Here is a 17,960-nt window from a genome sequence, read left to right as displayed (position 1 = left end):
GGCGTTACCAATTGATGCACTTGGTACTATTATTATGTAGCTCTATAATGTCCTCTGCAGCCAGCTGTAAATTGTGAAATAGCATTTTTTTGGCAGCACTCTCAAGACAGTTAGTTACTATTTGCATTGGTATTAAGCTCAAAGAATTTGCATTATCAACCCATAAAATAAATTGTATTCAAGTAGCGTTAGGATTATGTCACAAACCAAATCAGCAAAGGCATTGAAAGTAATGGCTAAAGGTTATTATTATCTCATCCTCTTATATTTAGGTGTGGCAGCACATACTGGATGTTGTAATGGTGCCCAGCAATTTGAGATCCTTGCAGTAATCAGACACAGGAGCCCAAACACTTGACCAGGTCTGAGATTCCACCCTGCAGAAGGCTGTGACATATGTACAGACTAGACAGCAGGTCCTTAGCTATAGTCGATGTACTTAAGATTGTTGTTACATTAATTCATTTGCAAATTGATACTTGTAAAAATCTTACTATCACACACATAGTGGTAAATCACTCTTGGGCTGTATTTTCTATGAACAGCAGGTGGTGATCGTGTTCCCTTTGCTCACTACAGGCATCCTTCAAAGCTACTAGCTGTGAGCACTTGGTTGCTCAGGCATGCGCTTGTGTAAGGCAGGGAGCAGCCATGTTTATCTATCTTATCACACACACACACCTCCAGAGCCACCTATGAGAATGGCAAGTCTCAAAAGACTAGATGGAATTCTTATGAGCTATGAGCTTGTTAAAAACAGTTTTCTGCTTGTGGAGTAAGCACTGCAGCAATGACTGACCCTTGACATCCTCATAGGGGAAAGAAATCTCTTCTATTAGTAAATGCTGCTATTTTTTGGTTAATTGGTCCCCAGTACTGTGTAAGTTCCCTGCTGTCCATTGGCCAGACTATAGGAACTGAAAATGCATCTTCTGGTGTTACATTACGGGGACCTGGTGCTGTGGTGAGAGTCCAATGAGGCCATTCACTCCTCTTCCCAAGCTGTTGCTTTCCTTGGACAATTAACACAGATGTGAATTTTAAAACCTGTGAGTAATAATTCTGTTTGCAGTGCTGTACATTGCCCTAGTTGAAGAATTTGCATTTGGGATGTTATTGACCAAAGCTTACTATATTTCTGTATTGTCCTCTTTTTGGGGGGCAGATGTTGACCTGAGCATCTTGCCCAAGCCCTGAGTGAACCTAGAATGGACTTTGCAACACTGCTGCTAATGTTCACGTGAATGCTGACAGGCTTGTGGCCTGAATGGAATGTGCCTTGCGATGCTGCCTTCTATATTCTGTCTAAATGCTGTCCGAGAGTCCTGCCCGTGACGTTGAGCTATTTCAGGAGGCTAGATATAAAACGAGTATTTTTGCAACTGTTCTTCTTAAAGAAATGAGTCCTGACAATGTTTTGAATAAATGGCATTCATGTATTAATTATGATGAGTCAAGGGGCAAGCTTGCACTTCCTAGTAATGCCAGAGCTATGTTTGATTAGTTCATTAACAGCAGATTTATGTAGCTTGTCGCTGCTGAAAATAAAAGTACTGCAGCTGTATTAACACTTCCATTCAGTCTCGTTTTAGGCACTGAACTGTACACTGTGACCACTGTTGTTATTCAAACTCATGAGCCATTGCTTAATGAAATTATTTCCTTATACACCACTATTTTAATTATTTTTTTTATTGCGACAGTCTCTGATTGCTTGCTTGGTTAAATTCAGGATGCACATAGCAACAGCAGGACAGTTCAGGTGGTATAGCTACACAGGCAATGCAGACGTGTATCTTAGCTGCCGGGTGGAGTGGTACCACACTCCACCAGTAATTTGAATATCTTCCTCCGACTCCAGAGGATGTTTGTGCAATTGGCTAAAGTCCTTTTAAAGATTTCAAGTGTGAATAGGATTGTGTGGGAAACATACATTAGTAACGACACCTAGGCAAGAGAGCGTTATGAACTTTAGCAGACTGAAAACACCGGCATAACAATCCTGGGACTGAAAAAGAGGTACTGTCACATAGTGTACATTTCATATGTGATTATACAAATGAGGTCCCTCCTGTCAGGCAAACCACAAATGAATTGTAAGCCAGAGCTCGACACTCAGCTTTTCAGTATAGCTTGTCTTCTTATGGTTTTTGGTACTCAAGCATCACACTTGTGATGATGGCACAAGAGTGTATTTTGATGAAGAAAGAAAGAAATGCCATCCCAAGGAGTTTTATTAGAATAAGTTCAAACAGGTTTACAAGATTCAACAAGTGCAGAACAAATTACCTAGGACTAAACTTAGGACCTGATCCAAAGCCCATTGAAGTCAATGGGAGGCTTTGGATGAGGCTTTAAACTACTTCATTCATGGTCCTTTGCTTGTGCATGGATTTAAAATTAAACAGTGATTCACACAGAGTAAAAGATTATTTGACACACTGCATTCCTATTACTGAAGTATGGGTTTCTTTGTTGGGGGTGGAATTGTGTTTTAACACTCTTATTTTGTATATAAGGAAAAAAGAACACAGTCCCTTTGTTCCAGTGTTCCATAACAACCAAACTGATATTGCAAAATGTCACCCTTTGATCAACAGATAATGAAAAATGTTAACACATAACACTGGATCTCCAATTTAATTACATACAAATGGACTGATTGTCCTCTCACTTAATACCTGCACAAATCAAGTATAACCCCATTTAAGTCAATGGAGTTACACCAGGATACAACTGGTGTGAGAGGAAAATCAGGCCCATTGTCTCTTGCATAACATATACAATTAATAAAATGAGTGAAATGCCAGCTTGCTTGAGGGAGACTCCATGACACATTTCAAAGGTGACTTTCCCAATGTTTGCCCCAATTACCACTGGTTAAAGCGGGAGAAAGAAGGAGTGGAAGGAGAAGGAAAGAGAAGACTGCAGCTCAGCATTGGGTGTCTGTGACCAAAGTTAGATGATTGCTCTTGAGCAAGCAGATGTGGTTCAAGAGGCATGCGGTTGCTGAAGTAGTTGAGCTTAATGAAAAAGGGAGCAAGAGGAGTTGGGAGAAGCTGATTTTGGCTTAGGAGGGAGGGTTTGAAGTAACCAAGTTTCACCTGAAGGAGGGTGAGAGGAAAAAGAAAGAACCAAATGTGGTTCAACACAATAGCCTCTGAGGGTGCCATAGAAAGAATTCTGTAGCACAGCAATGGTGACAACCGCATTTGAAAATCCACAGGTTTTCTTCCAAGTCTCATTACCCATTTAATCAGAGCCCATTCAGACTTAGCTGTGCCCCAACAGGTCCGTGTGGATATTGTCCCCCCAAAACATTCACACACAGTCTCGCTCTCCCGTCAGTGGCCAAACTATATGTGGATGCCTGGCTCAGAGGAAGGCAACAGAACACCATCAATATGTTGGGAGCGTTATTTGCATTTCAGAAGCAAAATGGGCAGGACATGCCCCTAGTCAGACATTCAAAATGTGCTAATCATGGATTTTTTGGTTTGCTGACAGTTGTAAAAAAAATCATGGGAAAAAATTGTTTTCAATCAACCCAAAATCAAAAATGTCCAGAATTTTTGGCCAATTAAAAAGTTGGGAAAAAAATTCATTTCAGGTTTCAGGACAAACAAAACATTTCATTTCGATTTCAGGCAATTTTAAAACTTAAAAAAATAAAAATAAAACAAAAGGACATTTCTAAAAACATGAAAAATCTAAACGTTTATTTTAGAAAATGTCAAAATGAAAGGTTTTGACTTTTTCAGATTTTTTTTTTTAGGGGTTGTTTGGTTTGGGTTTTATTTTTTTTTTAACTAAAATAATTTGCTGAAACAACATAAATCGATTAAAGTTTTTATCAACCTGTTTTCTCAAAAAAACTTCCAGCTGAAAAATTTCACCCAGCTGTATTCAAACGTATAAAGTGGTGATAGAGTGTCCCACAGTGATTCCCACAGGCCCTTAGGGACTGTTGGCAATGTGTATTACAGCAGGCCAACCACTGGCTTGTGAGGGGTATCCACAATCGGGAAGACAGGGGGACAATATTTTCATCAAGTCACCTGCATGACTGAGTGGATTTTTTATGTAGGTCTATGTGACATGGAAGTCTTTCCCCTTTGGACCACCTCAAACTGCCTGGGCACTTCCACATCTGTAAGCCCCCTGGGTTATTTAGGAAGTCCTCTCCACCAGTTCACCAGTACAACCTCGGGCAGGAACATACAATTAGAAATAAACTTCCCGCTTAGCCCACTCTCTGGGGAGGGAGAGGAAAAGATCTCCTCCTCTCGATATTCTGTCTCCTGTGCCCCCCTCCCAGCCTTCCTCCCTTGCACTTTCTTCTCTGTCCTTTAACTGTTCCCAGCTGAGAGCTGATTGCAGTCATTGGGTATGTCGACACTGAGATTAGAAAGAAAAAAAACAAAAACCAATACCCATGGCAGAGAGTCTCAGAGCCAAAGCTAAAGATTGCAGTGCAGGCATGGGGGCTCGGGTTGGAGCCTGGGCTCTCAGACCCACACCCTCATGGTTTCAGAGTCAGAACTCTAGCCCGAGCCCCAGTGCCTACACTGCAATTTTATAGCCCCAAATCCTCCACCCCAAGTCATCTGGCCGGAGCCAGCTGCAGCCATGCTGTCGGTCTTTTATCCCAGGGTGAACTTACCTATTAGCTTATCAGTTTTCTGCCTAATCAAGCCATTAAGCATGCATCCTCCCCCCACTTTAAATCCACTCCAGGGGGTAGGGATAGTTAGTACCTTAGTGACCAGAATGCTGGGTCAGCTCTAGGCTGCTAGCACTCTGTCACCATCTATTTTAAATTATTCCCAGGGCTCTAATTCCACACTAATAGTAATAAATGTGACAGACCCAGACCAGTGGGGTACAAGAATCTGGTCGAAGGCAAATATACTGGCCACAGGATGAATAGTTTTCTGTTCCCTGAGTGACCAGAGCAGGGGCTGCACTAGAGCAATCAGGAACCTGCTAGAACCAATTAAGAGAGGCAAGCTAATTAAGACACCTGGATCCAATTAAGAACATACTAGAATCAATTATGGCAGGCAGGCTAATCAGGACACCTGGTTTAAAAAGGACCTCCCATCAGTTAGTGGAGGGTGTGCAAGGAGCAGGGAGTGAGAAGGCGTGCTGCTGGAGAAATGAGGAGTACAAGCGTGATCAGGCTTCAGGAGGAAGATTCTGCGGTGAGGATAAAGAAGGTGCTGGGGGGAGGCCACAGGGAAGTAGCCCAGGGAGTTGCAGCTGTAGCTGTCTTGGAGCTGATACAGGAGACTTAGACAGTCGCTATCCGCAGGGCCCTGGGCTGGAACCCAGTGTAGAGGGCGGGCCCAGGTTCCTCCCAACTCCTGATTGGACACAGGAGGCGTTGATCTGGTCTGTGAGCAACACCAGAAGGGAAGGTCTAATTTGGAAAGGGATCTGGTCTGTCCCCGACCCACTAGGTGGGACAACAGAGACTGCGGAGATTGTTCTCCATTTCCCCCATGCTGGCCAGTGATGATGTTAGCTGAGTGAACGGCAGGTTTGAGCCTCTAGAAGAAGCGGCCAAACTGAGGGCTGCTGTGAACCTCTGAGATGAGTAAATCTGCCAAAAAGCGCAGGACCCATCAGGGCAGAGGAGGAACTTTGTCACATAAATGCTTACCAATGCTTGTACTGCACCTAGCTCGATAGGACCAAATCCAGAAGAAGAAGAAGAAGCATCTTCTAGAAGTCTTGAGCACTACCAAAGTGCAAACAATACGTAATACAGCCTCTGGTGGAGCGGACTCAGTAAATAAGAGTAGTGCTTACAAACATGAAGTGTCCTGTTTGTCATATGAGGATAACTACCTCAGAAGGTAGTTATGACGCTAAATGCATTAGTGTTTGTGAGGTGCTCAGTTAGTACCATGATGAACACCATAGCAGAAAAATAAAACTAACAAAGATGTATTTAAAACATAGAAAATGCAAGTATCTATACAAGACTGTTCGAAGTGTTGTAGCCATGTTAATCCCAGAATCTTAGAGGAACAAGATGGGTGAGATAATATATTTTATTGGACTAACTTCTGTTGGTGAAAGAGAGCTATTCAGAGCCTTCTTTGGCTCTATCGCAACATATGCCATACCTCATCCAGTGCACTAAATGCCCCAATAGCAACTATGTGGGTGAAGCCAAATAATCATTACACTCCAATTAATTCACACAGAAAAATGATAAAAGACAAACACCACATCGCCCATGGGCAAACACTTTTCACAAAACCATCACTGCTTATCTGACCTCTCAGTCCTTGTCCTCAAAGGAAACCTGCACAACACCTTCAAAAGATGAGCCTGGGAGCTTAAACTCATAACTTTGTTAGACACTAAAAATCATGGTCTGAATAAAGACAGCAGATTTATATCTGGTTACAACAATCTGTAAGCCACTACCCCTCGCACCTCCTTGTTATCCTATGACTGGAGAAGTGTTATCAGGCCACTTCACCTTGGAATGTATTAACTACACGTGCTAAACAATCTGTTCCACTTTGTATTGAGTTGCAGCACTCTGAATACCTTTTCCAGACCTGAAGAAAGCTCTGTGCAAGCTCGAAAGCTTGTCTCTTTCACCAACAGAACTTGATCCAATAAAAGATATTGCCTCACCACCTTGTGTCTCTCTCTACATGAGACTGAAATTTTCCATCCTAAGAGTCACTATGAAAACGGAGTGAAGAAAAACAAAGTAACCCACATTCATTGAGAAAAAATATCTTTTAAAGTCAGTATTAATAATTCAGTGTAAGTAGCACAGGTAAGGGGTAGACGCATTTTTTTTCTTTACATCCTCCCTAGAAGTATTAAAAATAATGCTACATGCTACATTTTATTAAACATTTACATTTGTTTCTCAAAAAGTAAAAAACAAAAAACCCCATAAATTAATTTACATTTCAGAACAAAATCATGCTCATAAGTCAGCAGTAAGGTTTCAGAAACTCTAGGTGCATGGCACTCCATTGAATGCAACCCAAAGCTAAACCTGTGTCAGCTGGAATAATTTATATTTTGATCTGAATCCCTCATATAACTCACTTTCTTAATTACTGTCTCCTCTGAAAGTGAATCTTGTGAATACACAGTTAGCTTTAGACACTGAACGCGGAATGATGCGTTGACAAATAGGGACATTATTTCATTACATTAAATCTTACCCTCAAACTAAGAGTTTTCTACCTCATTTGTCAATAAAAACCATTTACAGACTCCTACTGTCTGGCTGCACTATTGATCCAACTCCTGAACAGCAACTAATATGATGATTAATCTGCAAATGACCATAATTTAAAAATATTCCTGATAAATCATGATAGTCCCATTCAGAGTTGCTCATTATTGTCATGTAAACAACCACCCACTTGTATCTGAATCTAAATAGATTTGCTGTAAAGCAGAATCAAGTCATTCAATCAAGGAAGAATTTGAAAGGCACCTAATCATCCCAATAAACAATTATTTGCCATGAAAATTATGATGAATGATATGAGTTAAATGTACACCAGGAAGCTTTAATCTTCACTTCATGACCTTCCCCAGAGGTTTTTTCAAATAGACGTGTACTACAGTGTAATTGCAAACCTAGAAACTTCACTATGATCTCTATGCTTCACACTATGACTACTTAGAACTTTATAGTGACAGTGCTGAAAGGACTTAGATCCTCATATACTTCAAAAAGCACAGTTCCTTACTACCTGAGTTAATGAAGTATCTCCTTTAGCTATTTGCAGTATAAAGCATTTGACACACCTCTGAGCAGTTCTGATTGTATCCACTCAAGGGCAGTGGTACACAAACACTAACTAGTTAATTACAGGTTTTAGAGTAGCAGCCGTGTTAGTCTGTATTCACAAAAAGAAAAGGAGTACTTGTGGCACCTTAGAGACTAACAAATTAGTCTCTAAGGTGCCACAAGTACTCCTTTCTTTTTAGTTAATTACAGGATTTCTTCTGATTAGGATAAATTGTAGTAGAGGGAGTTTATACTTTTCCTGGGAAAATTTCTCAGTGAAAAAGATTCATATAGCCATAGATTTTAAGACTATAAGGGACCATTAGATTTTCTAGTCTGACCTCCTTTTTCAACACAGGCCACGGAACTTCACCCAGTTATGCCTGTAAAGCCCAATAACTTATGTTTGACTAAAACATCTCTTCTAGAAGGGCAACCAGCCTTGATCTGAAGACATCGAGAAGTGGAGAATCCACCACTCTCCTGGGGAGTTTGTTCCAATGATTAATCACTCTTATTGTTAAAAATTGTGCCCCATTAACAATTTGAATTTGTCTGGCTTAATTTAATTTCCAGGCATTGGTTTGTGTTATGCCTTTCTCCAAAGGTTAAAGAGCCCTTTAATACCTCATACCTTTTCCCTGTAAAGGTACTTAAATGTGGGCACCAGAGCTGGATACAGTATGTATCATTCTCACCAATACTGTATGCAGTAAAAATCACCTCCTTATTTACACTCACTATTCCCCTCTCCACAATTCCAAAAATCACATTAGCCTTTTTGTCACAGCATTGCCTGGGAGCTTATGTTAAGTTGTTTGTCCACTATGACCCCTAAATACTTTTCAGTGTCACTGCTTTCCAGGGTATAGTCTGCATTCTTTGATTCTAGATGTATGATCTTGCACTTGACTGTTAAGTTAAATATATGCAATTTGCAAGTACCTTAGACTCTGGATGATAGCACAAGTCTCCACAGATGTTTTCATGTATCTTACATTCCAGTGATAGGCATGGTCTATTGCTTTGGTTCATCGGTAGCTGCTGGGCTGCAGTACACCGCCGCCAGGCTTTACGTAAGAGATCATATCCTAGAACAATGCCATTTGGTTGTCCTGGTGATGCCCAGTCAATTTGAAGAGATCTACAGTAAATAGAATAATGTCTGGTACAACAATTAATTTAATAATCCTATTTTTAGTTGAGCTTCTGCTGACATTCACATTAAGTTAGAAGTCTCCAGCAGTTTCTTTTTATATTGGGCATATGGAGTGGAATTATTAAAAGTGTCAAAAATCCCCTTCTAAACTGTCAAATTAACAAAATCTTTAATAGCCAAAAAAGTAGCAAACTAGCAAAATTTGATAATATTTGGGAAAATGAACTCCTTATAAGGACTGGACAAAGCACCTAAAAACTTAGAGCTATAAAAGATCAATTAGATTATCCAGTCTAGGTATCTGCTAACATAAGATTTTTCCTTTCAGAACATTTCCTAGCATTTTGCCCAGTTTAATATAGAATAAGTCATACCCTGGCAGGGGAATGGATTAGAAGATCTAATAGAGTAGATACTTCCTATCTCCAGCTTCTATGACTCTAGGATGTATTGTAGCATTGGGCAGTAGCACCATTGCCAAAGTTGAGCTAGACATTCCATTGTAAACCAATCTTTTCATTTGTTAATAACTTTCATAAAATAATTCCTTTTGGTCTGAAACGTCTTCTAATTGTTCCCTCCTCATTGGAGAATTAACAAAAACAATGTTTTGAGCCCTTTGAGTTAGATAAGAATGAAAAAATATGTATTTTTTTCTGCATTAGCAAAATTGTTCGGTTTTATCTTTTTGGTGGTCACATAACTCAACATGACAAATTTTAAAAACTTCAGATTTAGAATGTGTCTCAGTAAGCAATATTCCTCATTCTAAGTTTGAACTTTTTTCATTCAGAAATAAAGCTAGAAGTGGGGGAAAAAAGCATGTATGGTGTGAAGGATTCAAGGCTCCTGGATCTCCCGTGGGAAAGGTGTGATTCTGCACTATATTCAACATAGCGCCTATAAGGCACAATCCAGTCCTTGGTTTCAATATTTAGCATCAGATTATCCAGTTTAGAAGAGAGTGAGTGCATTAAAGGAAAAAATTCAGTCTAGTCTGTGGAACACTGGTCACCATTAAAAAGTCATGAGTATTGTCTCCAGGATCAGACCCAGCATTACTAAAAACAGCATTCTATTTTTCCAAAGGAAAGATCTCAAAATTGCCACTAAAAGGAATAAAATTGCCACCCTCTTCCCTAAAAATGTTCTTACTAAAACATTTTTACCCGGATATTTAGAATGAAAACGTTATTAATTTAAAGTTTTGTATTTTAGCACAAACATGATCACCACTTTACATATATTTAGGCTGTTTTGTGTTATTCTCACTGTACAGCAGGTGACATTATCACTTAGGTAATAGATTGCAGTGCAGTGCAGGACTGCTACATACCAGTCCTCCTATCTGTATATAAAATTGTCAAGTACTTACTATTCCCACAATACATTTTTTTTTTAAAATCTCCATAGCCCAATTACACAGCCACTGTCAGAATGCCAGTGACATCATAAATTAGCATTAATTTAAACCAAGACAGTTACACTCAAACAGCAGCAGCTGCGATAAACTTTGACATCTTAACAGAATAAAAATAACAGCGCACTATTATTTCACTTCCTTGAGGTATAAACAGAGGAACACACATAGCAATATGCATCTGCAGAGAGAGAATTAATGTCACCTATGAAGGAATAACTTCACAGGTGACTTGTAGAGTCACTATTATTATTCTGAGGTCTTCATCTGACTCACTGAATTAATTCCACATTCTGTAGATGGCTATTTTGTATTCACTGCATATTCAACTATCAAAAAAACCCCAACCTCCCTACACTTAAGTAACATTCCAGGGTCTGATTTAAACCCACAAAAGCAGGAAAATATACAGAGAAAGCTGAAGAGGGGAGAAGAAAAGAAAGAAAGGCTAGTACTTCAAACTTTATTCATACCATTGTGACTCTCTTCCAGTCTTTGCACGCTGCAGTACCATGGCAAGCCAATATTTCTAGCCATACTGCTGAATGATTTTGTGTTCGAGAGCTTCACTCAGACCATCAGGGTAAATTTTCAAAGCATTGTGCAGGGTTTTACAGGTTTGCAAGTCATATTTCTCACTAAAGTAAAGCGGAATCTCGTCTAAAACCTCGTAAAATGGTTTGAGCATTTTACCCCTTATGTAGGGCTCAATGTAAGCTACTGTTTAAAAAGCAAGCACTTTATTATTATACTATTTACACAGATACAACTAGAGCTAAGTGAATATTGTGATGGTGCCCCCCATAAGGCTTTATGGAAATAGGCTTATGAATGTATATATGGCATACCTGGAATATGTTTTATGCTACATATACCATGTAACATATCTCTGTAAAGGTTATGATCTACTGAATTTATTCATCCTATTTGTATGCATTATTGAATTCGAAGTATGAATATTGGCTGTATACTTGTTGGATTTTAAATAACCTTAGTAAGGCATTTGGTCAGCTTCTCCAACCAAGAAGCACTTAAGGGACAATGAATCTTGGAAGGTTCCAATTCCCATGAGAAGTTTACATGAGGACATTCAAGGTAGCAGGTGAGCAATGGCTGCTGTCTGTAAAAACTGAGTCATGCATGGACATGTGACTTGCCCAGGTGACGCCAAAACTCCATGTTGGAGCTGGACGTTGCATAGGAGAGAGGAGGGGGGCCTCCACCCACAAGAGAGAGTCTATTTAAGCCCGTGGGAGACCCCTCCATTTTGTCTTCAGCTGGGTAAACAGAGCCTCTCCACCGCCAAGGATACCTGAAAAAAACTGGAACAAACTGTAACTACAGGGGGTGTGAGTGATTGCTGGACCCAGACTAGAAGGAGCCTAGTCTGTAAAAGGAAGCTTACTGGAACACCACTGAGGGTGAGATTTTGTCTGTATTCAGTTTTCTTAGACATAGACCTGCGGGTTTTATTTTATTTTACTTGGTAATTCACTTTGTTCTGTCTGTTACTACCTGGAACCACTTAAATTCTACTTTCTGTATTTAATAAAATCTTTTTACTTATTAATTAACCCAGAGTATGTATTAATACCTGGGGGGGGGGGGCGCAAACAGCTGTGCATATCTCTTTCAATGTTATAGAGGGTGAACAATTTATGAGTTTACCCTGGATAAGTTTTATACAGGATAAAATAGATTTATTTGGGGTTTGGACCCCATTGGGAGTTGGGCATCTGAGTGTTAAAGACAGGAACACTTCTTAAGTTGCTTTCAGTTAAGTCTGCAGCTTTGGGGCACGTGGTTCAGACCCTGGGTCTGTGTTGGAGCAGACTGGTGTGTCTGGCTTAGCAAGACGGGGTGCTGGACTCCCAGGCTGGCAGGGAAAGCGGGGCAGAAGTAGTCTTGGCACATCAGTTGGCAACCCCAAGAGGGTTTATGTGATCCAACCCATCACAAATACTATTTAAAATAACTGCAAATACTTGCACAAATTCTTTAATACATTTGTTTCAGCCCTTCAGTGTGTCCTTTTCAGGTGAAATTCACCCCTGTCCAGAGGATCAGGAGAAGGACTATGCACCACTTAAAATAGACTTATATTCAGCAGGGATTGAATAGGACTTATGTTGCACATAAGCTTTGTGTAACAAATGTCATCTTGGCCATGAGACTCAACTGGGGGCCTCCACGGCTATAGATTCTTGAGCGTCCACTGCTTGAGCTAAAGAGCCAGACTCTGTAGTTGGGAGCTGTAACAGAATCACATCCTCTGGATTGGCACAGATGGGGATGCATTACACACTGCTCTGTGGTTTACACACTTCCTCTGGACAGAGGAAACTCATCCCAAGCAGCTGAAGCCCAGCAGAGTTCAACCCCCACTTATGATAGCTGTCACCTTTGCTAACGTACTAAGGTTCAAACCAGGGACCCATGCTTCATGCTGGGGAGTCTGGCCCACAGAAGAGAATCAAGACATGAGGCACCAGAACTACAACTCCCAGGAAGCACTGAAGCACCTCAGGAGAACATATTAATTTCAAACTGACCTCAACAATATGTTTTGAAACACTTTGGGAATTTGGGATTTGGGAATGTTGAAATATTTCATTTTAATCAGACATTACTGACTGAAACGTTTTCAGAATTTTCCATTCCACAAATATTTCAACTTTTTGCCCCGACAGAGCAGGGATGGGCAAACTACGGACCGTGGGCCCCCTCTGATGCCGCAGTCCCCGCGCACCCCGCTGGCACCCCGGAGCCGCTTTAGGTAAGTGGCGCCGGCCCGGCGCCATAACCCCTCCTGCACCCTACTCCCCAACTCCCTGCCCTAAGCCCCCTGCCTGCACCTCACACCCCTCCTGCACCCCAATCCCCTACCCTAAGCCTCCTGCTGCACCCAAACCACCTTCCCTGAGCCCCCTCATACAACCCACACCCTTCCTCTGCCCCAATCCCTTGCCCTGAGCCCGTTCCCGCACCCCCTCCAACACCCCGCACTCCCTCCTACACCCCAACTGCCTGCCCCAGCCCTGCATACAATTTCCCCACCTAGATGTGGCCCTCGGCCCAAAAAGTTTGCCCACTCCTGCAATAGAGAATAAAACAAAAATTTGAAATATCTGAATTTTGATCAGCTCTAGTTATTAGGAGTTTGATTATTATAGTATCAACAACCACAAGGATCCAAAAATCATAAGTTTGTCTTAAACATTATAAGATTTAAAGACAAGTAATTTGGGGGTTGTGACTTTAGTCTTTAGGGTTCATATTTTCAAGCTTTTCTCCTCAAGGATGAGGGCTAGACATTTACTTTTTAAAAAAAATGAAATCTGAGATTCTTACACAATCCACTGACTTTGGGAGTGGGGGCCTTAAGAAAAATACCAAAAATTATGAGATTCACAATAAAATAGTAAAAGATGGGAACACTGTTGTTATTCTTACTAGTAGTGATCGTTGGGGCAAATAAATTCCTAATTAGGGATCACATATATTGAATTATTGTCTCTCTAGACCATCACTTCTTCATAGCAGATGGAGTCTTTTGTATTGGACAACAGTACTTAGATATTTAGGGATGCAGTACGACACAATAACCAAGACACAGACTTGCTGGGACTGGGAATCAGATAAATAGTTAGTTATTTTCTCCTTAAGAGCTACCGGTTATAAGTGCTATACAGCTAAGTATTTATTATTAGAGAATTTTTAGTTTGAAGATCACAGATCCTCAGGACAATTCTTACTGATTTGTCATGGTCTGGGTTGATCCACATGAGCACCTGCAAATTCTGCTTCCCCCAAAAGCACCTAAGGGGCTTTTCATTTCTTTCAGACAGCTCTGAGGAGTTCTCTGTAGTGTAGCCCCTAGCCCTCAGACTCCTTATCACAGCCACCAACCTCTTAGTTCAGAACAGGATGGAATCCCCAATAGGGTTCATCTGCACTGTCCCTTACTTGTCTGGAGTGGTCACAGTTGTTATTAAGCAACACAGCCATTACTTTGCCAGAGGGCTGAGTTTATCATCTTCGAAACACCAACAAATAAATAAATAAATAAAATCTGTTTTTTAAAAAGCGAAAACTGATTTTCAAAACAGAGGAAGTGATTAGTCCACTACCCAAACCAGTAGTCAGCTGGAAAGTGCATGGCATGGTGAGAGAAGAGCACCATGCTTCTAGTACTGAAATGAAATGCTCTCACATAGGGATTAATCCTGAGCTTCTTACTCAGGCAAATTGCACCCTTGATTGCAATGGGAATTATGACTGAATAAGAATGAGAAAAAACTGAACAAGGAGTTCATGAATGGGTTCCATACTGTTTTGTATTTAAAGACTGGCATTAAAAAAAAAAATGTTGGACTGTAACATTTTGTACCAAGTTTCAGCCTGAAGCTGAGTTTCTAAGTGTTGGGAGTGGAGGGGGAAGAAGGTATTCATAATGGTAACGGTGGTATAACCTTCATCAGAACAGCCTGGATGGAGCTGCTATCAGAAAGACTTCTAAAAAGTTGGTGGGTGAAATTATAATTTATGTCATACAGCACATGGAGGCAAATTTGAAAACAATTATTTGTGAATGCTACAAAGACATTATCCTACAGCTTTCTCATCAATAATACAGACCCCAAAACTGATTCAGAAATGGAGAAACTGCCAGGGTTCCAACTAAAGACAATAAACTGCATGAGCTGTGCTATATCTCATCCTTCTCATGACCCTATACTCTAGAAATGCCTTTTTTTTGAGTCTGTGGGCAGATACATATTAAAATGTCCCTTTGTTTACACGAACTGGAATTTCCCCCCTAAGCTTATTCCTTTACGGAGGATAAATAAGCAAAATTCATATTCAGTCCAGCACCTGCTGAAGCTGTCAGCTGCTGTGTTTGTCATATTTCAATCAAAGCTGAAGCCAGCCAGCCATTTTTATACTGCACAATCCCTACATACTCGAGGACCAGAATTAATGAATTAGCTATTGATTAAATTCCACTCTAGCAAATCCACCGTGGCAAATAAATGAACTACCCGGGGCACATGTAGGCCACGGCCAGACATGTCCGGGCAATCGATCAGTAGTTAGTATTCTTTTGGGATATAAGAACAGCTGATGATAATATGACATGCAGGGAAAGGCAATGTAGAAACAGCCTGTTTCTGGCTGAACAGGTTATAAAATTGGAAGGTATTTCTGATCTTTTTGCACTTATGTGTTATGACATATTTAGTTTGTAAATAATAGCAGAAACACACATAAGTGTTTGCAATACAACAAAGGCATACATAAAGTTAAAGCCAAGGGCAAAAGATGAGATCCTGAATTGAGTTCTTATCATCAAACAAGCTTTCACTGTATCTGTATGTGTGACAGAAAAATAGCAAGTTTAATTTCACCCAATGATTACCTTATTCAGAGACAAATATAGAATTCAAGGAAAATGTAGAAATGATAAACAGCAAACAGAAATTCCTTTTAAAAATTGGGAGAGTAAATCCATTCTTCTGACCATTTCTCAAGGCTTGGATACTAGATTTTAGTTATTTAAAAGATAATTTTGTTGTTTCTGCAAAAGAAACATAGCTAACAGGCCCTCCATGCCCAGAAGTGTAATAAAATCACACCAACAATAACATACACGCAGGAGGCTGTTTTATGGTTGGTGTAATTTTGATAAATGTTTTGGCACTGTATGTCCATTAGTTATAGCCTCTCCTTTGGATAATGTTAGCTCCCACCATGGTTCTTTTAACGAAAAGAATTACTATGTATGTCACTACTTGGCTGCCTCTGGAGTCTGCCAGCCTAGCACTATTATTACTGTTGAGAAGTTTGCCCATGAGTGGGGAAGAGACGGAGAGGAGACGCAGATAGCAAACAGGGCTTTCAGGAGGCACAGACACACACCCCTTTTAAGATGGTTTATTAATTCTTATTGTCATGATGTGCGACTGTTTCTCTCACAGTTACCTCAGCTTCCATTATCAGTGTCAAATGGTTCTTTTCCACATTCATTCTCCTCTCCTTACCGAACAGTGTAAGTTTGATGATTTTCATTCTCCCACATCCCTTCATTTAGCTGCCTTACATTTATATTGCCTCTTATTTAGTAATATCACAAATTGATGACCAATAACCAGGTACATGCAGCCAGCTAAAGATCAGAGGTATATTTTTTCAGTCACTCAGCTGGCCATAACTCTAATAGCAAAAATGACCACCACTCGCAAAGAGATTAGGAAGATCTTATAACTATATTTTAATTTTTCTAATGCTCCTTATTCTGAAATGAAGGAAATAGCCTCAAATTATATTTTTCACTGTGGCAACAAGTAGTTATGACTTAAGAAAAACAAACAGAGTACAGTACCTTGGACTGAGGACATGTATTATGGGTGCTGACAGCTCCTTCGGCTCATCTTCCACGGTTGTAATTTGGGTTTTATTGCTTTTCACACAAGCATACGTTGTGCAGACTTCAACCTTGGCACAAAAGAATGATACTTGTAAAAATCCAGTTGCAGAAGTTAACTAACACTGTTACTTGTTTACCCTTCCTGTCCCCCTTAAAGTAGTTCTTCTTCCCGATCACTGAATTCTACATAACCAGGAAAAAATAATTTTAAGATAAGTGCTCAGATATTGTGCTCTTTTATTGTCCAGGGTAAGACTATATTTATATATCTGGTGCTAAATTCTGCTCTCAGTTACACAGGAGTCAATACAGTTACTGCAGGTTTGTATTGATGTTCATAACAGGAGACTCTGGCACATAATGTTGAGAAGCAGTTGGACTAGGAGATCAAAAACTTCTAAATTCTCATTTTGACTCTGATTTTTTGTCTGGCCTAAAACAAGTCACTTCACCTTCCAGTGTCTATCAGGTTCTTCTCTATAAAACGTATGCAATTTTACCTCACAAGGATGTTTATTTTATGTTTGTACTGTACTTTGAAGATGAAAAATCCTATATAAATAATATATTTTGCTATTAAAAATCTCACAAGAAAATAACCACCTACTCCTTCAGTTCCTGAGACTAATCTAAATAGATAGAAGAAAGATGACAAGTGAAGAATGGTAATGTCACCCCTGCATTAGCAACAGAGAGGTCATGCAATACATAGAAGCAGAAACAAACAAGAGCTCATACATGAACATAAGCAGTAAGACAGACACACATCCAGATAATGTTATTTCCAAGGTGCATGGTGGGGAGGGCGAAATGATACATAAAAAAAAAAGATCCCAGCCGAATAGTCTGATTTTACCTAATAGATTGTTCTGAACATTGGCCCAGTACAAAGATTGGGAAAGCTGAAGTGCTACAGAGGAAAACAATTAATATTGCAAGCAACAGAAGGTGTCTATGGTATATTAATACTGAGAGTCCATCAGTGTGGCAGTACTCTGAATTTGCTTTACTATTGACAAATGTGTTTTCAGGAAGCATTGGGAAAGTCATATGTGTATTCATGGATGGAGGTTTGCTGTTACAGAGGGGCTGGAACATAGAAATCTGTTATGGAGCGCCTGTCTGTGACGTTTATTTATGGCATGTAGTAATTGGATGCAAATTTTAGAAC

The 17,960-nt window shown here is 40.1% G+C and overlaps 1 protein-coding gene across 1 annotated transcript in view; it reads right to left on the bottom strand.

Moving 5' to 3' along the window:
• The window catches only part of USH2A (usherin), a 568,735-nt gene that overhangs the window by 136,989 nt on the left and 413,786 nt on the right, over positions 1-17,960 (bottom strand). Inside the window, exons 46-47 of the mRNA XM_077811946.1 lie at positions 16,745-16,857; positions 8,729-8,927 (exon numbers count right to left, since the gene is read on the bottom strand). Coding sequence (XP_077668072.1) covers positions 8,729-8,927; positions 16,745-16,857 — 312 coding nt within the window. The remainder of the gene's footprint in view (positions 1-8,728; positions 8,928-16,744; positions 16,858-17,960) is intronic.

Source organism: Eretmochelys imbricata, chromosome 3 (genome assembly GCF_965152235.1).
Source record: "Eretmochelys imbricata isolate rEreImb1 chromosome 3, rEreImb1.hap1, whole genome shotgun sequence".
NCBI lineage: Eukaryota > Metazoa > Chordata > Testudines > Cheloniidae > Eretmochelys > Eretmochelys imbricata.
The sequence above is the reverse complement of the archived record's forward strand: the minus strand, read 5'-3'. Positions and strand labels throughout refer to the sequence as shown.